Source organism: Apteryx mantelli, chromosome 4 (assembly GCF_036417845.1).
Source record: "Apteryx mantelli isolate bAptMan1 chromosome 4, bAptMan1.hap1, whole genome shotgun sequence".
Lineage (NCBI taxonomy): Eukaryota > Metazoa > Chordata > Aves > Apterygiformes > Apterygidae > Apteryx > Apteryx mantelli.
The window spans coordinates 59,516,192-59,537,083 of NC_089981.1; the positions used below are offsets into that span (position 1 = coordinate 59,516,192).

Below are 20,892 nucleotides of genomic sequence, written 5' to 3' on the forward strand. Positions count from 1 at the left end.
AGGACTACTTAAAGTAAGATTTCAGGGTTGCAAAAAGAATATGTTTCATAGAATGTTAAAACATTATATTGGGATCAAAAAGGCACTGGAAAGAGATGCCACTCTTCAATTCCTTTATTAAATGATAAATTCAAGCACCAGTATTTTGTAACCATAAAATGTAATAAAGCTACAATGATGAGGTTAACATGTGAAATTTAACTAACTAGGACAGAAATAGGGGCAGTGTCATATATTTTTTTCTCATCTAAGTATCTATCACAACCTCAGAGTCATCTAAAAAAATTTCTTCTAGAACTTTTATTGTATGTTAATTACAACAAAACTTGGTATCATTACTTCATTTGATATACATTTTCTTTAAAAACAAAATCCCTTAAGCTTAGTCATCTTCTATAACCTCAGACAAAATCCAAACAAGATGCCAGGTCCAGATGCACACAGGTATTTTCTTTAACAAAACAGATGAGAGCTAACTTGAAATAAAAAATGATTATAGCACAGTCGGGTGCTTTTTAACCTTGTAACTATCAAAAAGCCATCACTTTTTAGACCAAAACAGAAAATCACAGGAAATTTTCTATTTAAAAATATCACTCTGAAAGAAGAGCATTTAAAAAATGGATAAAATTTTCAGATATGATATACTTATATATGAGGCATCTCATCCCCACATAAGCAGGCTCAGATCACATTATTCTTGTATGATTTTATTCCATCTTCGTGTACTAGAGCTGAATAGTGTCATGCCACTAAATGGTGGAACTTTGAAGGGTGAAGTTGTGAGACAAATCTGAATTTTTGCCTTAATTGTATTTGCCTTTCTTATCAAATACAAAAAAAAGAGAAAGGTAAGTTCCATACCACAGTTAAAGAGTATGATTTTTCCCCTCTGTGAGTATCTGGACAGAGTATTTTGAAAAAGCATAACCAAACTACTGTTCCTGTTTTGTGTAGTTCCTTTTCCTAAAATATTAGTTACAAACATTTTAAAGCATGCACAATCTTTTAATACGTGTACTTGGAGTCTTGTTGTTGCATCATGTTCTACATTATGACCCAAAAGCAACTCCAGATTTGTCTAAACTTGTGAATAATCACAAAAAGGTGGGATACGAATAGAACATTGAAAAACAGTAAGACAACTGTGGTAGGAATAAGAGTCTGACAACAAATTTTTTGCAGTCTGGCATCATCATTTGATACAGAAACCTCAACTTCACCTCCTCTTAAACAGGAAAGTTGTAATGAAATAGAGGAATGAAAACACTGATTTAGTACAATACTACTTGCCAACAATAGTTTAAGTTTTACGAGTGAGAATATGGCTATGGATACTGTTGCATCTCATAACAGCAAATATACTGATGACGGGGCAATTCCCTACAAGCTATACTGAATGGCTTCAAAAAGAAAAAGATTCAAGGAAGTTTAAAAATGTTTTAAAGACATTGTATTTTGGACATTTCTCCATGTTAGAGATCTGACAACTTAACAAACAAGAAATGTAAAAATCTGGCTAAGAGTGAACCTAGAAGTTACTGAAGATGCTTCAGACACGAGTGAGTCTTATGTACCCAGAAAAAGGTGGGGAATATGGTGGCAGGGAGCATGTTCAGCTGACAAGATTATCACCCCTCCTGAGGCCTCTTCAATATCCTGGCCTCCTGAGCACTGACCTCCTTGGCTGTTACTTTTTATGTTCTTTTTATTAACAAAAGAACAACCTGATCCCAATGAAGCTAGCAAGGCAGAAAAGGTAAAGGACAAAACAAAAGACAAGAAAAATGTTGCAAATGCTAAGCTAGAAGAAAAGAAGAAAGGTAATTTGAGATTTTGCAGGCACAAAGCTTAATCAGTTGGTTTGCATCAATCAACTCTGCATAATTTTTTTGTCTTTGTAACAAGTCTAAATAACAATTTGGTGTTTTAATTAAGGAAAGCTCTAAAAAATAATTTTCATTTCCAACAAGAAGGCATTCCTTTCATGCATTAAAACAGAATTTCACAAATGGACTGCAACAGTTACAAAAGTATTCCCCAAAATATTTAAAATTTTATCAACCACTTCAAAACACTACAAAAGAAAATACTGTTATCAAATCCACATTCAAAATGCAATAAAACATGAAATAATCATGCTACATCCATTAGCAAATTCAGGTAATTCTTGCTCACCATTATGCAATTCTCCTGTAACAGTTCCTTCGCCCTGTGGGCTTCCATCCTGATCTCGCCATTTCCAATCAATTCCTCTGATTACACGGGCTCCTGGAACCATGTATTTCAAAACCTGAGAACGAACTAGACGTCGCTGCCTTCGCAGATTAGCTTCAGCTTCTTTAGCAGCTTTTCCTACAAGAAACAAAATGAAATGAAAAGACTGGAAAATAAAGCAAGATTGAATGGGGAATAATTTTGAACTTAAGCTTTTAAGCAGGTTTCGTTGCAAAGTTGAATGTTTTCTCACATTGAGTTTCATATTGCATGTTCATTAGCACTCTCAGACAACAATCAGGAGGTACACATTCGGTTTCTTACCCAACTGATCTTCACATACTCCATTCACAGTGCCATAAAGTTCAAATCCAGACAGGGAGAGGTAGTGTGTTTGCCCGCTGGCATTCTTTCCCATCTGTTTTATTCTAATGTGTCTCCAACCTTGTTTCTCATCCTTTGGAGGATCTAAAGGCCATGTTGCTGTAGACCTTTCAATTAATTGGAGGTGGTGGGGGAGAGAGACACAGAAAGAAGTTTAGTATTGACACTGATCATCTATGGATTAAGTCAGAAAACTGTCAAAAATGTAAGAAATAAAACCTAATAACTTTAAGACAAACTCTGGATGAGTGCTGGTGTTGCCATTTTCTCCAAAACAACCCAAATGCAAATTAACAATGGCATTTGTGTTTTTTCATCATTATGTGACCCATACAGAGAGTTTATGGTTCATTTATTTTCCAGCCCATCCTTGATAATTTAGGTCACCTATCATTCCTTTAATGCAGTTGTGTATTATATCTATTGCATGCATTACATTAGTCTACATCACAGTATCTTTTTAAACTGAGCTCATTTTTATAAAAGCTGGTAAGATATACTAACATACCCTGGTTCATTGAGACTGCAGTCATCAACATGAGTATACAAAGTAGTCCAGTTCTGGCCATCTTTAGATACCTGGAAAACCCAGTTTCTGAGAGCAGATCTTCCATAACCTCGAGCATGGCGCAATGTATAAGCTGATGGTATAACCCAGAGGCCAAGATCTATGGCAAACCAAGCATTCTTATCATCGTTAGTATGACAATTGAGAGCTGAACTGTCACGGCTTAGGATGTCTTCTAAACGGCCATAAGGCAGATTTCTTCCTTCCGAGGATGTAACCACTACTAATCCATAGGCTGCTGGATTTACCCACTCATATGCAGTTCTATATTAAAAAGAGAAACATACTGTTCAATTATTACTTACATTAAAAAACAGGTATCAATAACATTTGACAGTTCACTCTAAGTTGTAGATTACAGCCAAGTTTATTACAAACCAGAATAATTAAGATCATCTTATATAATTAGATAACTTCTTTAGAGATGATCCAAAAATGTCGCTTTACTATAGTGGTTAAAAAGCCAGAAAAACCCAAACAACCAACCAAAAAAACCCAACCAAACGAACAACAACAACAAAAAGTCGCAACCATCCCATCCCTACCCCTTAATTTCTTAGGTAAGCATACAGAGATTCACATTTTTCTGTTATTCAAGTAGAGCAAAAAGAAATGTAATCGGATCAATAGTAACGTATGAACGGATCAATAGTAAAGCCAAAGATACGTTGCATTCCTGGCGAAAAAAGAAAACCCACAGCACAGACTTCATTTTATAATGAGTTTTCTTTCTTTTTTTTCCCTACAGATCACGATTTATCATATTTGACTTCAAAATATTTTGATCTTTGAAGAAACTCACTTTGCATTTGTCCCAATCCAATAAATAATTCCATTTTCATCAAAATCATGTTGATGCCTGAATACAAATGTTTGGCCTTCACGTAGCTTTCGTACAAAAACAAATGAAGCCCTATCAAAGTCGTACCATTGCTTTGCTACCTAAATGAAAAGAAAACAAACGAAATATTACAGATGCAGAATACAGCTATTCTGTGTGAACTGTGTGCACGGCATGTTGCTCACCATTTTCAGGAGATACTGTTCTAGAGATTCAACAGTTGCCAGTGGCTCCATCTTTAGCATTCTACCAGTTCGATCTATTAAAGATGTCTCCCCAGAAGCACGTTCCAAACGAAATCGCAAACGTCTTGTTAATATCTAAAAGAACAGCTAAACATTAATAAAGGCTTTTTTTGTTCCAAGTTTGGCAATTTTAAGAAAAGCAAGGTGTTTCACTATAACACTTTCAGTGGTGTATCAAATATATTTTCATTGAGCAATTGAAGCCAATAACGGATTAAAATAAAATTTTATAATTTAATTGAACAATGTAAACAGTGTATTTTAATTTAACGCATTAATAAGCCCCTAGTGCTCCATTTTTTAAAATAAACTAACAATTCTTTAATAAGAAAACTATAAATCAACAACATTTAAGTGAATATTTGCTGACACTTTTGATGTCTTTTCATAGCTTTTTTCCTAAGCCTTGCAGAGTAACAACTAAAATAATAATATAAAACATGAAAATACTGTTTAAAAATATTCAATAGCAGTGTTTTTGTTACTTCCTGCAACTATTTTCTGATAATGAATAGCAAAACAGAAATATTTGCACTTCAATGTCATCTTACATAAACCTGAGGTGTATTTTCAAATATGAAAAAACTTATACTTCACACAAGCTGAACAAAAGCAGGAAATAAGATTTTTAGCTAAATTCCAGCTTTCCATTATGAAAAGCTGCTAATCCTACAACTATCATGTGTAACCAAATACATTCACAGCCCTAGAGATGATGCTTTCAACCACCATAGCCCATCCCAAGTCATCACAAATAAACATGACTTATAATCATCTTCAACAAAATGATTGCTTTTGGATGCAGTTACATTCTAGTAGTATGGATACTTATACAGTGAGCATATCCCTATACGGAAAGGAGAATACTTGAGGACAAGAGAAAGAACAAACACATTGTTTCTTCAACTAGCATTTTCACTTTATAGTAAAAAAGTAAATGACAGCACAGGAACAACTAAACATTTAGGTTAGGTGTTGGGGAGACTGAAGAACAACAGAACTAGGTAGCATTTTCCTCCAATTCTATCCAGCTTTGAGGAATACATCTCATACAGATTTAGTGTATGTCATTTTCCATGAAATTCATACAAAACATTCAGCTGTGTAAATATTCGGTATCCTACATTATTATCACTTTATATTTACCTGAAGATTATAAGTAGAGCCTGGTGTATCATACAAGTGGAGAGGTAGACGTTCAATAGATTCTAACACTGCTATCAGTTTCCGAATTAATGCAACTGCTGGACGACTGTGAAGGTGAATAGTTATTATGTTACCACATAGTAAGGAAAAAAGACTCTACACTATCTCAGAGAACAGTACTGTTGTGGGCTGGGGGTTTTTTTGCCTTTTTTTTTTTTTTAATTGAGGAGAATGAGTTGACTCAATGTCTAGAACAATTTTGTTTGAAACGTTTCTTCAAGTTCAGACTCAAATTATTAATACACCTTCGCATTTGGTTCACTTCTGTCTTCCTCAATATATTTACAGCTTTTTTTTTTTTTTAATTAAAGGAATGGTATTAATCCAGATAATTTAGTTCATTCGCTGTAAAAAAAAGTTCTAGCAAATACCTCAACTGCTATTTCTACAGGTGTCATTTGCATTGTCTACTTCCGACTTTTAGTCACGTGCTGATAACACAGTAAGAAAAATATTAATCTGCACGTAATAAGTGATAAACAATCACCTTTATCTCTGTCCACAGGCATACACACAACATAGCTGACTACTACATATCAAAGTAATTCCATAAAATTTTTAATTGCTAATTCAATAACAGATGCTGTCTTTTAAGGCCAATTTTCCATTTCTTCAGAGAAAGACTGAAACTAAAAAGGGAAGAACTGTTCTGTTGTCTTTAAATTGTTCTAAATGAGCTTTACTGCTTTGTAAACACAAGTTTTGTTGGGCCTGGGTTTTTTTTGTGGTGGCTTTTTTTTACCTTTCATCATCTTCATTTTCACTGAATGCTGTTTTGAACACGTTTATTCTCTCTACTAGTTGACTACAATCTTGCTTCACATCTAAATCGACATTCTAAGAGAAAAGAAAAAAAGTTTTGTTTTGTTTTTTAATACAAAACAACTTATATGTTCATTCTTTATACTGGAAAAACTATCTGCTTAGGCTTAAAATCTATGCCAAGAGTCTAATGGCTGATGCCATTAAACTGGCAGGTGTTGACTTAAAAGATTTTTAATGGCTTACTTGAACTTAGGACTTCACTAAATAAAATCATCTATTGTGATAGCATACATTCAATGGGTAAGACCACTAACTAGTGCAAGTCCACCTGATTTTAATAAAGACAGGAAAAAGCCACATTTATTTGTAACAGAGGTTTTTTAATTGAGGTCTATATCTACTTAAAAAAAAAAAAAAAAACAGAAAAAAGCTTTTTTTCAGAAGCTTGTGGTCTGTAAACTCACATTATTTAGAACTGTAAGCAATGATTGAACTAAGCCACTACTACACATTTCATATGGAGAAATAGTGTTCTCATCCTTCAACAGTACAATTAAATTTTCCAAAGCAGTCTTCATTAAATCTCTCCAAGTATTTTCTCCCTCAATACACTGGAAAACAAAAAGACAATGATGGTGAAACATGGTAACAGTTTTTCCAGTTGCTTCATTTGAAAAACAATGTCCCGATCAAGTATATAACTAGTAATTACATGCATTAAAGAAACTCACATTTCACGGATAGACATGTTGCGACTTTCCTTTACACCATGACATGGACTAGTCTGAATGTTAGTATGTGATTTTCACTAACATTATAAATTAAAGGAGATATACTTACCTGTCTGTTTGTATGAAGTTCCCACGAGGATTCTAACTGTGTTGCTATGTTCCTCAGCGTTACAACTACTCCTCGAGGCATACTTTCAACAGCTTTAAAATGATCATCATATAAATCTCTTGCCATAGTACGTACCTACAAATTGATTTTTTGTAATCAGAAGTCATACCATACTTCACATATAAAGACTAGTCTCCAGGTATTCTTCATGATTCTAGAAACTTCATATTTTTTCAAAGTAGTCCACAACAACAGATACAAACAAATAGGGAAGAACAGAAATCTATCATAAAACACATCATGAAATTCAAAGGTTGTAAAAGGGTAAAAATACAGGAGAAAATAAATAGAAATGCATGGAAAATTTTGCTGAAACTTGCAAACGCTAAGTTGACTATTAAACAAATTGCAGCACAAAGGGAGCAGAACAGACAGAGCTCTTAATCTGTAAATCTGTATTTTAAATTTGTATCAGAGATCTGGAAATCTTTTTGGATATAATATTAAAATTAAGTTTTTGTTATATGGCTTCTGAATGATTATTCACATTTCTTAAACCAGTTCACACAAGTCATTAGGTGACCTTATGCTTATGAAAATAAGAATTATTTTCCACAAAGCATGCTGCACACAGGATACAGATTTTACAAAATGAGTTCTCAGTAAACATTTTCCTTTTAAGAAAATTTCCCAAGAATCTTTGCTTGATATTATCATGTGCTCTAAAATAAAAGATCTCTCACAAACTTTGGAGCTATATAGCATAATCTCAGATATGAAAGAGCACTGCCTTCCTTTTATCATTCAACTGATCCTCATTCAGATAGTATTTTGATTTTCAATTCAATGTCACATTTCCCCAAATGCAAGTTTTCTACATAATGCAGATTTTTGGAACAATACACGTTAGCTGCGTTGGAGAAACTGTAAGAAAGGTGAAGACTGAGGTTTAGCTTGAGCTTTTGGCATCAGCTGGCCATAGAACGAACTGATACTATGGGTTTTTGTAAAAAGCTTAAGCCTTGATTTCTTATCTCCTATTTCTTTTCTCAGTCTGAGAAAAGAGACTTTTTGAATAGAAGTCTAAGATGAGGGATTTTACACATTTTGCTCTACTATAACCTCTACAATACTGGAACTGCCCGTTCCAGCTCACCTCCATCCCCTTGTCCATCACTACATCCAGCTCAAAATTAGCATCAAAATGTAGGGAATATAAAGTAACATATGCCTCTGATATGACTGTGGTACACATGTTCACAGACAGCCTGGAATAACTACATCATTTTATTGGCAATGTTATTTTAGCTTCTGTTTGAAGACGTAAGCAAGACAAAAGATAAAAAGGTAAAAAGATAAGACTTATCTAGCCTATGTCAGTTCAGATGCTCAAAGGATTTCCCTCGAGACCTGCAGAGTACGTTTACAATGACATTAATAAAATATTTTATTCTAGTTATCCTTAGGGAAGCAAGTTTAGTATTTGGAACATAAGACTAAAATGCAGATATGTTATTTACAGATGATTACTGTCCTGTTCATGACATCTCTGATTAAAAAAAAACTTTGAATGTTCGGGCAATTGTTAATTCACAGTTCTTGGCTGAAACAGAAATGTTGGATTAATTAGAAAAAAAAATTGTTTAGGGAAGATCAACAACTGAGTATCTTGATCTCAACTCTAAACCAACTACAAAACTTCCATCAATTCAAAATGAGAACAGGAACAAGTTATGAAAAAATCATGAAGTATATACTCCAAGAACTTTTAAAAAAGTGTTCACAGGAGATCAGTACATTGATCATAATGCTTTTTCTTTTTGCATAAAAAAAGAAAAAATTACAGAATTATTCATATGTGGGCCAGGAGAATAGGACTTTTTGTGTCATTGTTTCTAAAAGGAAATCGGCTTTTCTCTATACGAGCACAGTTTGCTAAGACTGCTGTATAAAAGAAGTTGCAAAGTACTCTCTTCTGAGTGAAATTTCCTCCTTCAGAACTTAACATGAAATTGTATATAGTTGAAATCAGAGATTTTGATTCTTTAATAGGAAGTTAAATCTCCCTAAACATGTTAAATAAAACGAACTCAATTTCTAAGTATAAAATCCACAGATGCTCACGAACCTTTTGCTTTGTTTTCTCCAGTTTAGATTTTAGCTTTCTTCCTCTTTTGCCAGTCCATCCAGTCACAAATTCTGACCCTGTAAAGTATTTTAAAGGGTCATTTTCCCACAGATTTAAAAAACAAAACAAAAGACATACACCAACTCCACCCCCAAGCTACCTCTCATACACTTGCTCCTACCTGCACATTACACATATCTATATACTTACCCAAAGAGGTTTCAGCTGTAAATGAATGTTTTGTTCCTCTATTAGATTCAAACACAAAGCCTGGCAGATCTTCTTTCAGTATTGTAGCTTGCTGACCATCTGAATTGTGAATGGCAATCTCTCCTTCCTTTAAACAGGTGAGTGACCAGTTTCCCACAGTAAGTTTAGTTGGCCCTGGTGCTGATAAAATTGGCTGACTTGTGGTAGATGGCTTCACTTGACTTCGAGCTCTTTGCAGCTTCTCAAGGAATTCACTCCTGCTTTCTATTTAAAAAGAAATATTTTTTTTTTTTCCCCTCCTGACAACTGATTTCAACTATCTTATCTCAAGCTTTCCCCCGCAGGAGCAAAATGACTAAGTATATTCAATGCAAAATTAAGTTTGAAATTAAGGGTCTTAAAATATTCTAAAACTTCTTCCCACTACACTTAATGTACTCCAACAGTGATTTATTCCACAATCACATTGAAATGGACACTGCAGCTCTTTCTGAACAGTGCTGTTGACAGATATATTAATCTAACTTCATATTTAAAATGAAGAGAAATGAAACAGATCTATGGTGTACTTTTAGTCTTGCAAAATAATTTATCTCATTATTGCCAACATGAACTATTATCGTGTGTTTTAGAAATAGGAGATTAAACACTCCATGAACACTCCAGCAGGAAAACAGCAATCACAACCTCAAAGTTAAAAGAAGTGGAGAAAAAGATGTCAAAGCCATATAAAAGGAGAAGAAAAAAAAAACAAAAACCAGAACTTTAGAGTCTGATGATCAACATGTGGTAAAAGCAAATTTCAGCTGAGATGATGGCCATTTGCTCAGATTGACAATCATAAAGGCACTTTTTTTTTTTTTTTTATAAGCTGTGCTAAAACTTTCACTCATCTCCTTTCCAAAAATTCTACATTCACTTCAGAGAAAGGGAGAAAGCCGCAATTATGTAACTTAACTCAGGTACGCTATTCTAATTCAGTAGGTTATTGTAACGCAGATGCTCCTATTCCTTTTTTCAGTAACTATTTTCAGGCCTTCTGCATCTCAGATAGAAACATGAAATAAATCTAATGACACCATATGAGGATTGACAAAAAGCAAATATTTGTATAAATATATAATTTAATAGATAACAGAAGGATCGTGTTCTATTTTTTGGATATGGAGGTAACCTAGCTTGAAATTACTTGAAACGACTATTTCAGTTTTTTTTTATTTTGATATTGTAATAATTAGAAGACTGCATACAATATTTGAAATGTTAACATAATGCCAGAAATTGATGAGTTTAATTTTAAAAAGTAGAAATTTCCACATAAAATAAAAATGCAATAATTCACTAATGTAAAGAATGTCTCTGCTTCAAAGTTAACCAGGATCCTCATTTTTCAGCATAGTGATCTGACAAATACAACTTCTTTTGTAGTGCATGTGCATATAAAATTGCTGTTTTCCTTTTGCTGCAATGACTTATTCTCTGTGTTTTTGAATTTTGCCATTTTTAATGTTGTATAATACAAAACCAAATGATCTCTGTGTACCCTTTTAGGCATAAAATTCTTTCCTTTATTGCTTCAAATTCTTAACATCCAGGAAGGAGGCTTATAAAAAGATTTTTGAGATTTTACATGCAAAGTTAAATTTTGGTTAATGAAACCTTTCTGAATTTCCACAGTCATATTTTTACATATTTACTATGCAACATGTCATACTTAAATTCCAATGATTACACATAGTTCGGAATAATTTCAGGCTCCTTTAGACTGAAATTTGAGACTTGTTTAAAGCTTCAGAATTGCCATTAAATTACACTTTTTGCATTGAATTTTTACTTTTTTCTAAAAACTCAAACAAAACAAGTATTAAGCTAGTGTGGAGAGGGGTGAGGACAGACCTTCTAAAAATGTTCAAAGTATATATACAGCTCCCCCAACCGCCTTCATTCTGGGATTCACACTAACAAGTTCAACAGCTACAACCCTCTGCATTCTTGCCAGTCAATAGTTACTAAAACGTATACCATGAGCTTGATCAGCAATGCTTTCAAACAGCAGAACATATATAATAGTTCAGGACTTAGATAATACTCTGACTCTGTTCCCTACTACAGTACGTTCAGCCAGTTTCAATAAATACTCCTTCCACAGCTCTTAAACGAAAGACAGGCTGCTGCACACACTTAAGAGTTAACTAGCGGTTCAACTTCCAACCACACCGCAATGTCAGTGCTCTAAGTAGACGATGGCTTAAAGAAAAATGTTAAGTAGCCTCATTTAATCTTTGTTTAGTTCTGTCCCTTGCTAGATATCTTACTCAAAAACTTTGGATTTATTCAGTCTTTAAAAAAAGACTGATCTGAAGAGACACATCATCTTAAATTAACAGTCGGACTTTTTTTTAAAATGTTCTCTTCACTCCAAATTCATCTGAACAATCTCCTTTCTGCTCATCCTATACAAGAAGCAGTGAACCCCTCCCTCCCCTCCCTGTAATTTAGAAGCAAGGATGAACTGGCATGCAGGGGCTACAAGAATTTCAGAAGTTAACCTCACAGATTTTCTTAAAATTACATTATAATAAACAAGCATCTCAACACAGGAATTGTTTGCCTTTGAAGGTATTAGCTTTGTTTAGAAAGTTGCTTCTTTCAGAACCTTATGCTCAATAATACATTTTCTGATGGGGGGAAAAAAACCCCACACACCTAGAAGTGGTTCCATCTGTGTTATGACCTAGAAACACACTATATTGCATTTTATCTTAATGCCCCAGAATTGATAGGTAGAGTGATTAGAACCTCATTTCTATCCTGAATTATATGTTCTGTTATTTCATTCAATGGCTTGTTGAAAACGTAATATTGCAAAACATTTTACATGTTCCGTAAATGCATGAACTGCTGCAAAAAGAAAAAAAACAATAAAGGAGGGTTGTTTCTGCATTCAGAACAAATTGCATATTCTATACAGAATCAAAAAAAAAAAAAAAAAAGGTATCACCAGTGCATAAGGTCTGTTCCCTAATCCTCTCTCCAACAAACAAGACACTGTAACTTGTTTCCCAGTCTTGATGAGAAACTTTCCATTACTTTGTCTTCAAATGCATGCAGTTTCATTCTGCTAGCTAGAAGCAAACAACAAATTGCCATTTCAACCTGCTTTTCCTGGGATGGCCACTAGAAAGTGCTTTTAACGACTGGGGTGAAAAAATTAAGTATGCATGAAGAAGAATCAAAACAAAACAAAGTTAAAACACTTTTACTGGCAAGGTGTTTATTTAACACTTAATTCACCAAGGAAGTCAAGTTATGGTCACATGCTATCTGATGAAAAGCATCACAATTAACTGACCACCTTCCACCTGTTTACATCCTTTACTACTTAGAAAGCCAATTCCTGCAAAACAAAATAGCTCCAATCAAATTATATAAACAAACGGAATAGTCTCAAAACATAACTTGGACTTAAACTGAGAAGAAACTACCTGAACTATCGGATCCTCCTTCAGGGCTGCCACTGGAATACATCGTGGCCAGCTTCCCATCCAAGATAAATCGGAACCATCCATTACTGCCATTAGACAGCTCCAGGGCTGCAGCATCGCTCCAGATATAGAGGCAGTCCCTTCCCCTTATGATTGACCAGTCTCTCCAGTGATATGGTTTACCCTGTTGCAGTTCTTTAGCATCCTCCTGTGGTTCATCCTCCTGTAACAAAATTGTATTAAGAAAAAAACATACAGAATACAGAAATTGTAAAAAGGTTTGAGGGGAGAAAAATTTACTCAAACTGGAAGTATAGGAACTAAGCTTTTCTGTCTGTAAAATGTATCTTGAAAAGCATTCATTGACAGAATAGACACTTGAAAGAAAACATTCCCTTTCAGATACAGATTTAACTACTCGACAGTAACAGCCTACCAACTGAGACATCCAACTCTAATCAAAAGTGATCTTATAAGAACACTAAGGAAGCGGAAACTTCACACTGTTAACAATTATTTCAACATCCTCATTGTTTGTTTTACTTAACTGAACAGCTAGAAGTATCTGAGTGGTCAGTAATATAGCTGCTGGAAGTTGGTAAATAACTTTAACATGCATTTCAAAACTTTGCACCATGTAGAAAATACTTCTGGTTTTGTATTTTTAATATATTCTCTAGCAAGGTTTAAAAACACCTGCAGTTATTTGATACATGCACATTGAAAGAGATGCATTCCATTGAGAAGGGATTCATTTTGTTTAGCAGTCATTTTTGAAACACTAGACAAATACAAATATCATAATCCAGTTGACCACACATAAGTATTTATGGATAGCAAAATCAGCAGATAACAATGTGCTAACAGGAAGTGAAGTTACAAAACTCAGAAACAAAAAAGACAATTCAACAAAAGGCATACAATAAGCATTATTTTAGTTACCTATCTAGCTTGCTATCTACCTGTAAGACACTTTCATAATACTGAAAATTGCATTAAAAGCCATCGTTTTACAGGAAAAAAAAACCCTAATAACTCTGTACTTACTTTCTCAGGTTTAGACTCCTCTTCATTCTCATCATCAGAAGATGGTCCTGCCAAAGTTGACACTTTACTAATTACACCAAGCCTAGCCAGTTGGTCTAGAAAAAGATCACCGCCTTTATCCACCAAATCCCTTATGATCTGCAAGGCTAGCAAATGGCCATCATCATCATCCTGTAATAAATTGGTATGGAAAGGAAATGATCAAAGCAGAGATCTGTTTACTTGAAATTATCTTGACATGCTGAACTTCATACCTCACCACAGATGGATGCTATAAACACTTTAATGTTAGTTATTAATAAACGTGGGATCAATGAGCATAAAACCTCTTTTTGCACTGGTTTTATAAGAGGACAAAATTTTCTTTTTTCCTACCTCTTGATCAAGAACCGTAGCTGTGATCTCAACCAATATCGTGGGCAGATTGTGGCCAGCATCAGAATCGCAAACCTCTTTTAGCAGTGCTTCAGAACAAAAATGTATCATTTTTCTAATGAGGGCAAGACTTGCTTTCCTTAAAAAGAAGTTATAGAAAGAAGATTCTTACAAAAATAAAGCATGCAGCAATCAAAGCAACAAAAAGGCTCAAGCTAAAACTGCTTCTGTATGCATTTACGCATGTGTACAAAAACAATTTTGAGAGGAATTCCAGCCCTGGTTATCAGATAGGAAGTCCCAGACTAATGCCAAAATTATTCACCTACTGATCTTTTTGATTCTACAGTATTATGACAGTCTAGTATGTTTTTCTCTCTTCAAATCTTTTCTATGCAAACCTATTCTACATTCTGCCTTTATCCACTGTTAGCGATGCCAATTCACTTCTGATTTATACAGGCTCCATCTCTCTCCCAGGTATCCTGCTCAACCTTTCATTTCTTTCATATACTTCCAGAGTTTCGGTCAGATCTCTAGAATTTTAAAGTCTAAAATTACTACTAGATCATGCAGCCATATCATAGTAAAAACTAGAATTTGTTTGGAAGCCAATTACTTGTGTATGGTTAAAACAGAATTTTTATTTGGGTGACATTTTAAAACATGATTTAGTCTGATTCAGAAAGAAAACTTGAAAATATGGAGAAACAACTACTTTTGGTAGTCTGCAGTTAGTCATGCACAAATCATTAATACTGTATCATTTGAAAGAGCCCAGCTTCAGCCTCCTACTAATAGCTCTTGTGGACTCTCTCTCTACTGAAGAGCACTTTTATATCTTGTACTTTCACTGCTGAAGGCACTTGTACACTGGGAACACTAGTAAGAGTTTAAGCAAATGTTATGTTTGTAGAGTAAAAGGCTGAAAGGTTATGGTCATACACAATTTACCACAACCATTATGCCCACGGTATTCCTTTTTAAGTATTAAATTAGATTAAATTCTTTTAATTCTCTCAGTAAGGAGCATCTTCTCCAGTTAATTAATATTCTGGCTCTCTGTGTATGCTCTCCATTTTCTTTCCACAGTATTTAAAAACATACTGATCAAATCTAGTATTAGTGCATCCCCTTAACCTGTACTACATATGAAGTTACCTCCAGTCCTGTATCCTAGGACTCCATTTGCCATGTCTGCCACAATATCATGTTCCGTTTTTGAGTCAATACGTGTTCTAAATTATTTACCATTGCATTTATTATAAGGGCTTTTGACTTTTATCGTCCCCTTCATCTCTTCTTCTATTACAACTATCAATAGCGCAAATTGTGCAAGCTTCTTCTATATTTTCCCTTTTCTTTCCATACTCCATATCCCATTTGCTTCCTACTCTAGTCAAAATTATGTCTAAAAAAGCTTTTAAAACTTTCATGCTGTTTAACACTATTGTCAATGTGTCCAAAGTAAACAAATGCTGAAATCTTTCAGACATCTTAATTTCAAGCTCAGCTCCACCTTTAGTTCATCTCATTGATTACCACTCACTACTTTAATTTAATTGAAGCTTTCTGAAGCCTTTTAAAAACCTTCTAAGCTTTTTTCCAGCCTTTCTGATTTTCCAGTGTATGCATCTAGATAACACTTCATTTTTTTTCCTCCCAAATTAGTACTTCCATTATTGTGGCTGCAAACAACTGTGACCAAACACGTAGTATCCGTAAGTCCAGAGTGGGCATCTCTCGCCCACTTTTGACTAACTGTATTTCTTTTAGGATACCATTTCGCAAGAAAGGAAGAAATGCTGCTTAAAATACTAAGTGAAAAACAGATTCATATTCACTCACAATGCTTTTCAAAGCACCATTTCTATTCAAGCAGAAATACATTTAAGTGTTAGAGTGAACAGAGATATGCTCCTGAAGCCTCCTCTTAAAGAGGTTTTGGTATTTTAAAAGATACTTCTTCAACTTTCAAATGTGGTAATTTTTTCAGAAAAAAATCCACCTTGGCATTTTTAATATAGTGTCTGAAGAAATCAAAAATGTACTGGGAAATTGTCTATCGTGACTAACTATTACCTTATTGAAGGGAGCATAGTTTGTTGAAATGTTTGTGCAAACACAGGCAATAGTCTTTTCAAGTATATTGGTGCCATTTCTGGATCTCCTTTGGGTTCATTACAATCTTCTTCATCTTTGTTTGCATCTTTCTTTTTCTTTTCATCCCCTTTGTTAACAGGACACATCCAGTCCCCTACAAAATATTTTTTCGTTAAACATTCAACGATAAACAAATCTTTCAATAAAAGTAAAAAGCTCTCTCTACTAACATCCAGGAACTTGAACAGAAACAGGCATTCCTGAAATGTAAAATTTACACAGGAAAGACTTTGTTTGATGACAAGCATCAAAGACCACTTGCATGAAAAGCTGGAAGTTCTTAAAAATAGAATAAATATGAAGGGATGGCCACCTCTGGCTCCTGTGCTACAAAAGCCTCATGAATTGATAAAGTGCAGTTTGCACGTTGAAAGAAAGGATGCCAGAGAAGCTACTAAGGCTGATATCTTCTGAATCCACAGGCAAACCCCAATCCAGCGCCATTCTGCAACTGAAAAGCAGGACCACTGGCACTGCTATTGCATCTACCCAGCAGTTTCTTCTGGAATTCCCCATCCCTTAATACCTTACAAATCATGAAGGTTTTGATAGGTACTTTCAGGGTAAGGAAGGTTGGCCACACAATACTACATTTTTTTCATGAATCATAATAGAGTAAAATTCTAAAAATAATTGAGTTACAAGTGATTCTACTAGCAAAGAGTATGCATTAAGAACTGCACTCACCTGGAGACTGAAGAATAGCTACTACTTCACTATGCCCCCTTTCACGAGCTTTGTCTAATGGAGTTTTCCCATCTTCATCTCTCAAATCAGGGTTTGCACCATGTCGCAAGAGAGTCTGGGAAAATATATTTTTTAAAGAAAAAAAAATATATAAAATTCTTTACCTCCAAAGAAATAAACTGTTTTTCCATACAGCTCTCCTAAAGTTTTCTCATACTTGTATGCAAAGTTAGAACATTCATGTGCTTTTTACACCTGTAGAGCTAATATAAAACTACTTTTATTCATATTACTGACCTATCATAACCAAAAATTGGCATTTTGATAAACCCGCTAAAGAATGAATGTGTAAATATTTGAAAATATACAACTGTTAAACATATTGCATCAAAAGCTTTTCTGTAGAATAAGGCAAAAGTCACCACACAAGTCTTTCTAGCACATTACAGAAGTTTGCATCATACCTTTGCTACTTGAGGTCTTCCAAAACATGCTGCATAATGTAATGAGGATGACCGCTGACCTCTGTTAACATCAGCACCTCTTTCACAGAGAAATTCTACCTATTAAACAAGAAACAAACCACTTGTTTCATCTCTTTCTTTTCATGAATAACCTAAGTTTTTAAAATTCTGTAAAATTAATTTACCATTTCCTGAGTTCCAAAAGCTGAGGCCCAGTTTAAAAGAGTTTGTCCTACATCATCCATAAAATTTACTTCAAAAGCTAAAAGATACAATAATAGATAAAATAATTAAAGCTCACAACACTATATATTAAACACCAGCAGTGTTCCTTAAATAAATGCCAGGTCTTAAAAAAAATTTTAAACATCTTCCACAATCCTATGGTATGAAAGCTTTCATATCCTTAACTACAATCCAAAAATAAAAAGCAGAATGGGAATTATCACCAACTAGAACTGCTGCATATTTAACAAAGTAAAAGAACTTGTATATAAATAACTCATGAACTACTGAACTTGTATATAAAGAATTTCATGATACTAGCTAAGTATTGTGAGTATTATGACATCAGGAATTATGAAGACAAAGATCTTGCAGATATTCTACTTATTTTCTTTTCTGAAGTACTTTTGCTTACCTCCTGTGTCAATAGCATCTATTAGTGCATCAGTATCCTTACTGCGGATGCAATCTATCAGCTGCCGATGAGAACGTTCCCCAGAACTATCCAGTCTTCGCAATCCTGGGATCCTGCCTGTAGATCCAGCACTGGATTTTGGCAGGGCTTTTCTCCCTTCGAACAGTAGCACCAAAAGAAGATCTACTAACCGCATGGTATCCAGTACGCATCTCTCATCACCCTGCAACGCACTTTCTATAGAATCTGGAAGTTCAGATCTTAGGAGATCCTGGAAATAATTAAAAGTCTGAACAATAAAAAATATACAAGGCTTTAGAAAATACTATCAGAATTGGGTTTCATTTCCATATGAAATGTTTCCTTTTATTCCTTTAAAAATAACTTTAAAATATATTGGCAACACCAAAGTGTATGAAGAGAAAAAAAAAACCCACAAAACGAAGAGCTGTAGTGCAAAAGTATTTCTTACGTGTGTTACTACTGGAGAGCCTCTACACAGGGTTGACAACAGGCTTACAATAGTTGACACCTGATTACTCAGTTTAGAGTCTGCAGCTGTAGAGGGTGCTCCCGTGCTACTCCGACCAGGTTTGCAAGCTGAAGATGGTCCTGACGCTGTCCCACCAGCAGCTGCCATGCGAGATAACAATTCCTCAGTTAATCCATGCTTAGCTAATGGGGCTGGGTCAACTCCACGCCGTGTGAATCTGTCAGCTAATGAAGCAAAACATCTCAGAGCTCCATCTGAAACCTAAGAAAGAAGTGCAAGAGAACAGACACTCAAAATCCATTACTTAAGGTGAGAAGATGCTAAGGAGACAGTCACAAGAATACAAGATACATAGAAGAAGCTGATATTCCTAGGTTCACTTCATAGTCCATGAAAAGAGAGAGGCTTCCTAAGCTAGCAGCTCAGAGCAGGAACCTAACAGTGCTCTGAACTGCCAATCAAAGGATTATACTGCTTTCTCCCTGCAATGATGATATAAGGAAATCAAGGAAACTACTTTTCTCTGTTTAAAGTCCAGCTTTGCAAGTCTCTTAACTATACAAGCATAAACAAAAACAACCTGGAGGAACACATCTAACAATCAAGTTGACAAATTAATACTCAATAAACTTGGAAAGCACATTTTAAAAAGTTTTTGAACTCCCATATTTACATCTGTAGTTATATATGTCGTTCCTACAGGAGACAACTATTTATATTCACCACTAGAAATTGTCCATTCTGACAATATAGTTGAAAAACCAATCTGCAGCTTGGTATTTAAATATTGAATGCATAACTTCTGATGTTAAAATCTGTTAAAGCAACTTTCTAATAGTAAAGTTGCAAAAAGAAAAAAATAAAATAAGAAAATGCACTGTAATAAATTTATACTTCCTTTCATATATTAACTGAATTTCAAATTTGGTCCTCAAAGTGCAATCAAGACCATTTAAAAATTTCTTTTCAATTATATATTCCATATTTACAGAATAATATGAAATATACTAATATATTAGAATTTTACATGTATTATTAATGCTAATAAAATATCTCAAGTTGTTGCTTTCTATTAAAAGAAAATTTATGAAACAAGCCATTAGCCGAGGCACCAACTCAGAAATGCCAAATTATCAAATTGACTGAGAAGCTGTTGGGAGCTAAAGTTTTATTTAAAGACATACATGCTTTTGTTAAGTGAATTTAATTTTGGAATTGTATCTAGCCTAATGATAGAACAAACTGGGAAATGCAGCTTCCACCCTTAGATAGCCCAGCCTGTCCACAGAGCACCTGGCTTAGGGATGTGAAAAAGATTTCTTTGACAAAAAATACAAACTCCCAAATTTAGGTTTCTTGTTAAAGAATTATAGCAATGATACTGTGGAAACAAGGCTTTCAGATGATCCTCTTAATCTGGGAGGAAGCACTGCTGGCCAACTGTCTGGGAAAAAAAGTCCAACATATTTTTCAAGCCAGTGTGGGAAAGAAAAGGAGTTTTTTTGCCTTCGACATCTCTCATCTAAACTACATGCTAAATAAAAGCATCTTCATCTTTCCGACAAGAGGTTTGTGCAGGCACATCTGAAGAGCTGCTTCTGAAATGTCTGCCCTCCTAAACATTATCTCTGCAGTTCATGAAGTAGTAAAACAGAACAAGCTCTGTAGAAGATTCTTAACACTACCCACTATTTATCAAACTCTCAGTTATTGCAGTCCTTAGTCCCTAAAAAGCCATCAACTTCTTGTCTAGTCCATTTTGAAAATGGTAGTCAGCCAGCACTAGGGCTTAAAGACAGTTAATTACTGACACACAAATTAGTGTATTATTAGCCACTCAACCACACAGTTAAGTTCACAAGGACTTGAAAAACAAAGCCTCTCCTGAATAAATGTGATGCATGCCAAACTTCTGTTGGGGTCCTAGCATGCCAAACATTCTGATTTATCAGCAAGCTTTTGCAAGGGATTTTTTTTTTTTAAACTTAAATAGTAACTACTTGTGTCCTCCAAGACTTCAGTTCCACCAACTTTTATGTCATCCATACGTAATTTACCAATTTTTAACCACAACAGCTCTATCAGAAATATACATGAAAGGTTCTGCTTAGTTAGCACGCAGCATGAGCAACAT

The 20,892-nt window shown here is 34.6% G+C and overlaps 1 protein-coding gene across 7 annotated transcripts in view; it reads right to left on the reverse strand.

Moving 5' to 3' along the window:
* Positions 1-20,892, reverse strand: part of HECTD1 (HECT domain E3 ubiquitin protein ligase 1) — a 67,700-nt gene that overhangs the window by 24,656 nt on the left and 22,152 nt on the right. For 4 of the 7 annotated variants that reach the window (XM_067296682.1, XM_067296684.1, XM_067296679.1 and 1 more), the window contains 20 exons: positions 18,738-19,019; positions 18,266-18,554; positions 17,811-17,887; positions 17,626-17,724; positions 17,162-17,276; positions 16,394-16,568; positions 14,312-14,450; positions 13,937-14,107; positions 12,890-13,112; positions 9,405-9,668; positions 9,195-9,271; positions 7,067-7,201; positions 6,691-6,837; positions 6,204-6,298; positions 5,402-5,507; positions 4,196-4,330; positions 3,972-4,111; positions 3,110-3,433; positions 2,542-2,708; positions 2,179-2,355 (listed from right to left, as the gene is read on the reverse strand). In XM_067296682.1, the coding sequence (XP_067152783.1) occupies positions 2,179-2,355; positions 2,542-2,708; positions 3,110-3,433; positions 3,972-4,111; positions 4,196-4,330; positions 5,402-5,507; positions 6,204-6,298; positions 6,691-6,837; positions 7,067-7,201; positions 9,195-9,271; positions 9,405-9,668; positions 12,890-13,112; positions 13,937-14,107; positions 14,312-14,450; positions 16,394-16,568; positions 17,162-17,276; positions 17,626-17,724; positions 17,811-17,887; positions 18,266-18,554; positions 18,738-19,019 (3,337 nt within the window). Of the gene's footprint in view, positions 1-2,178; positions 2,356-2,541; positions 2,709-3,109; positions 3,434-3,971; positions 4,112-4,195; positions 4,331-5,401; positions 5,508-6,203; positions 6,299-6,690; positions 6,838-7,066; positions 7,202-9,194; positions 9,272-9,404; positions 9,669-12,889; positions 13,113-13,936; positions 14,108-14,311; positions 14,451-16,393; positions 16,569-17,161; positions 17,277-17,625; positions 17,725-17,810; positions 17,888-18,265; positions 18,555-18,737; positions 19,020-20,892 lie in introns of those variants that run through there. The other 3 variants (XM_067296683.1, XM_067296680.1, XM_067296685.1) reach the window with 2 other exon arrangements.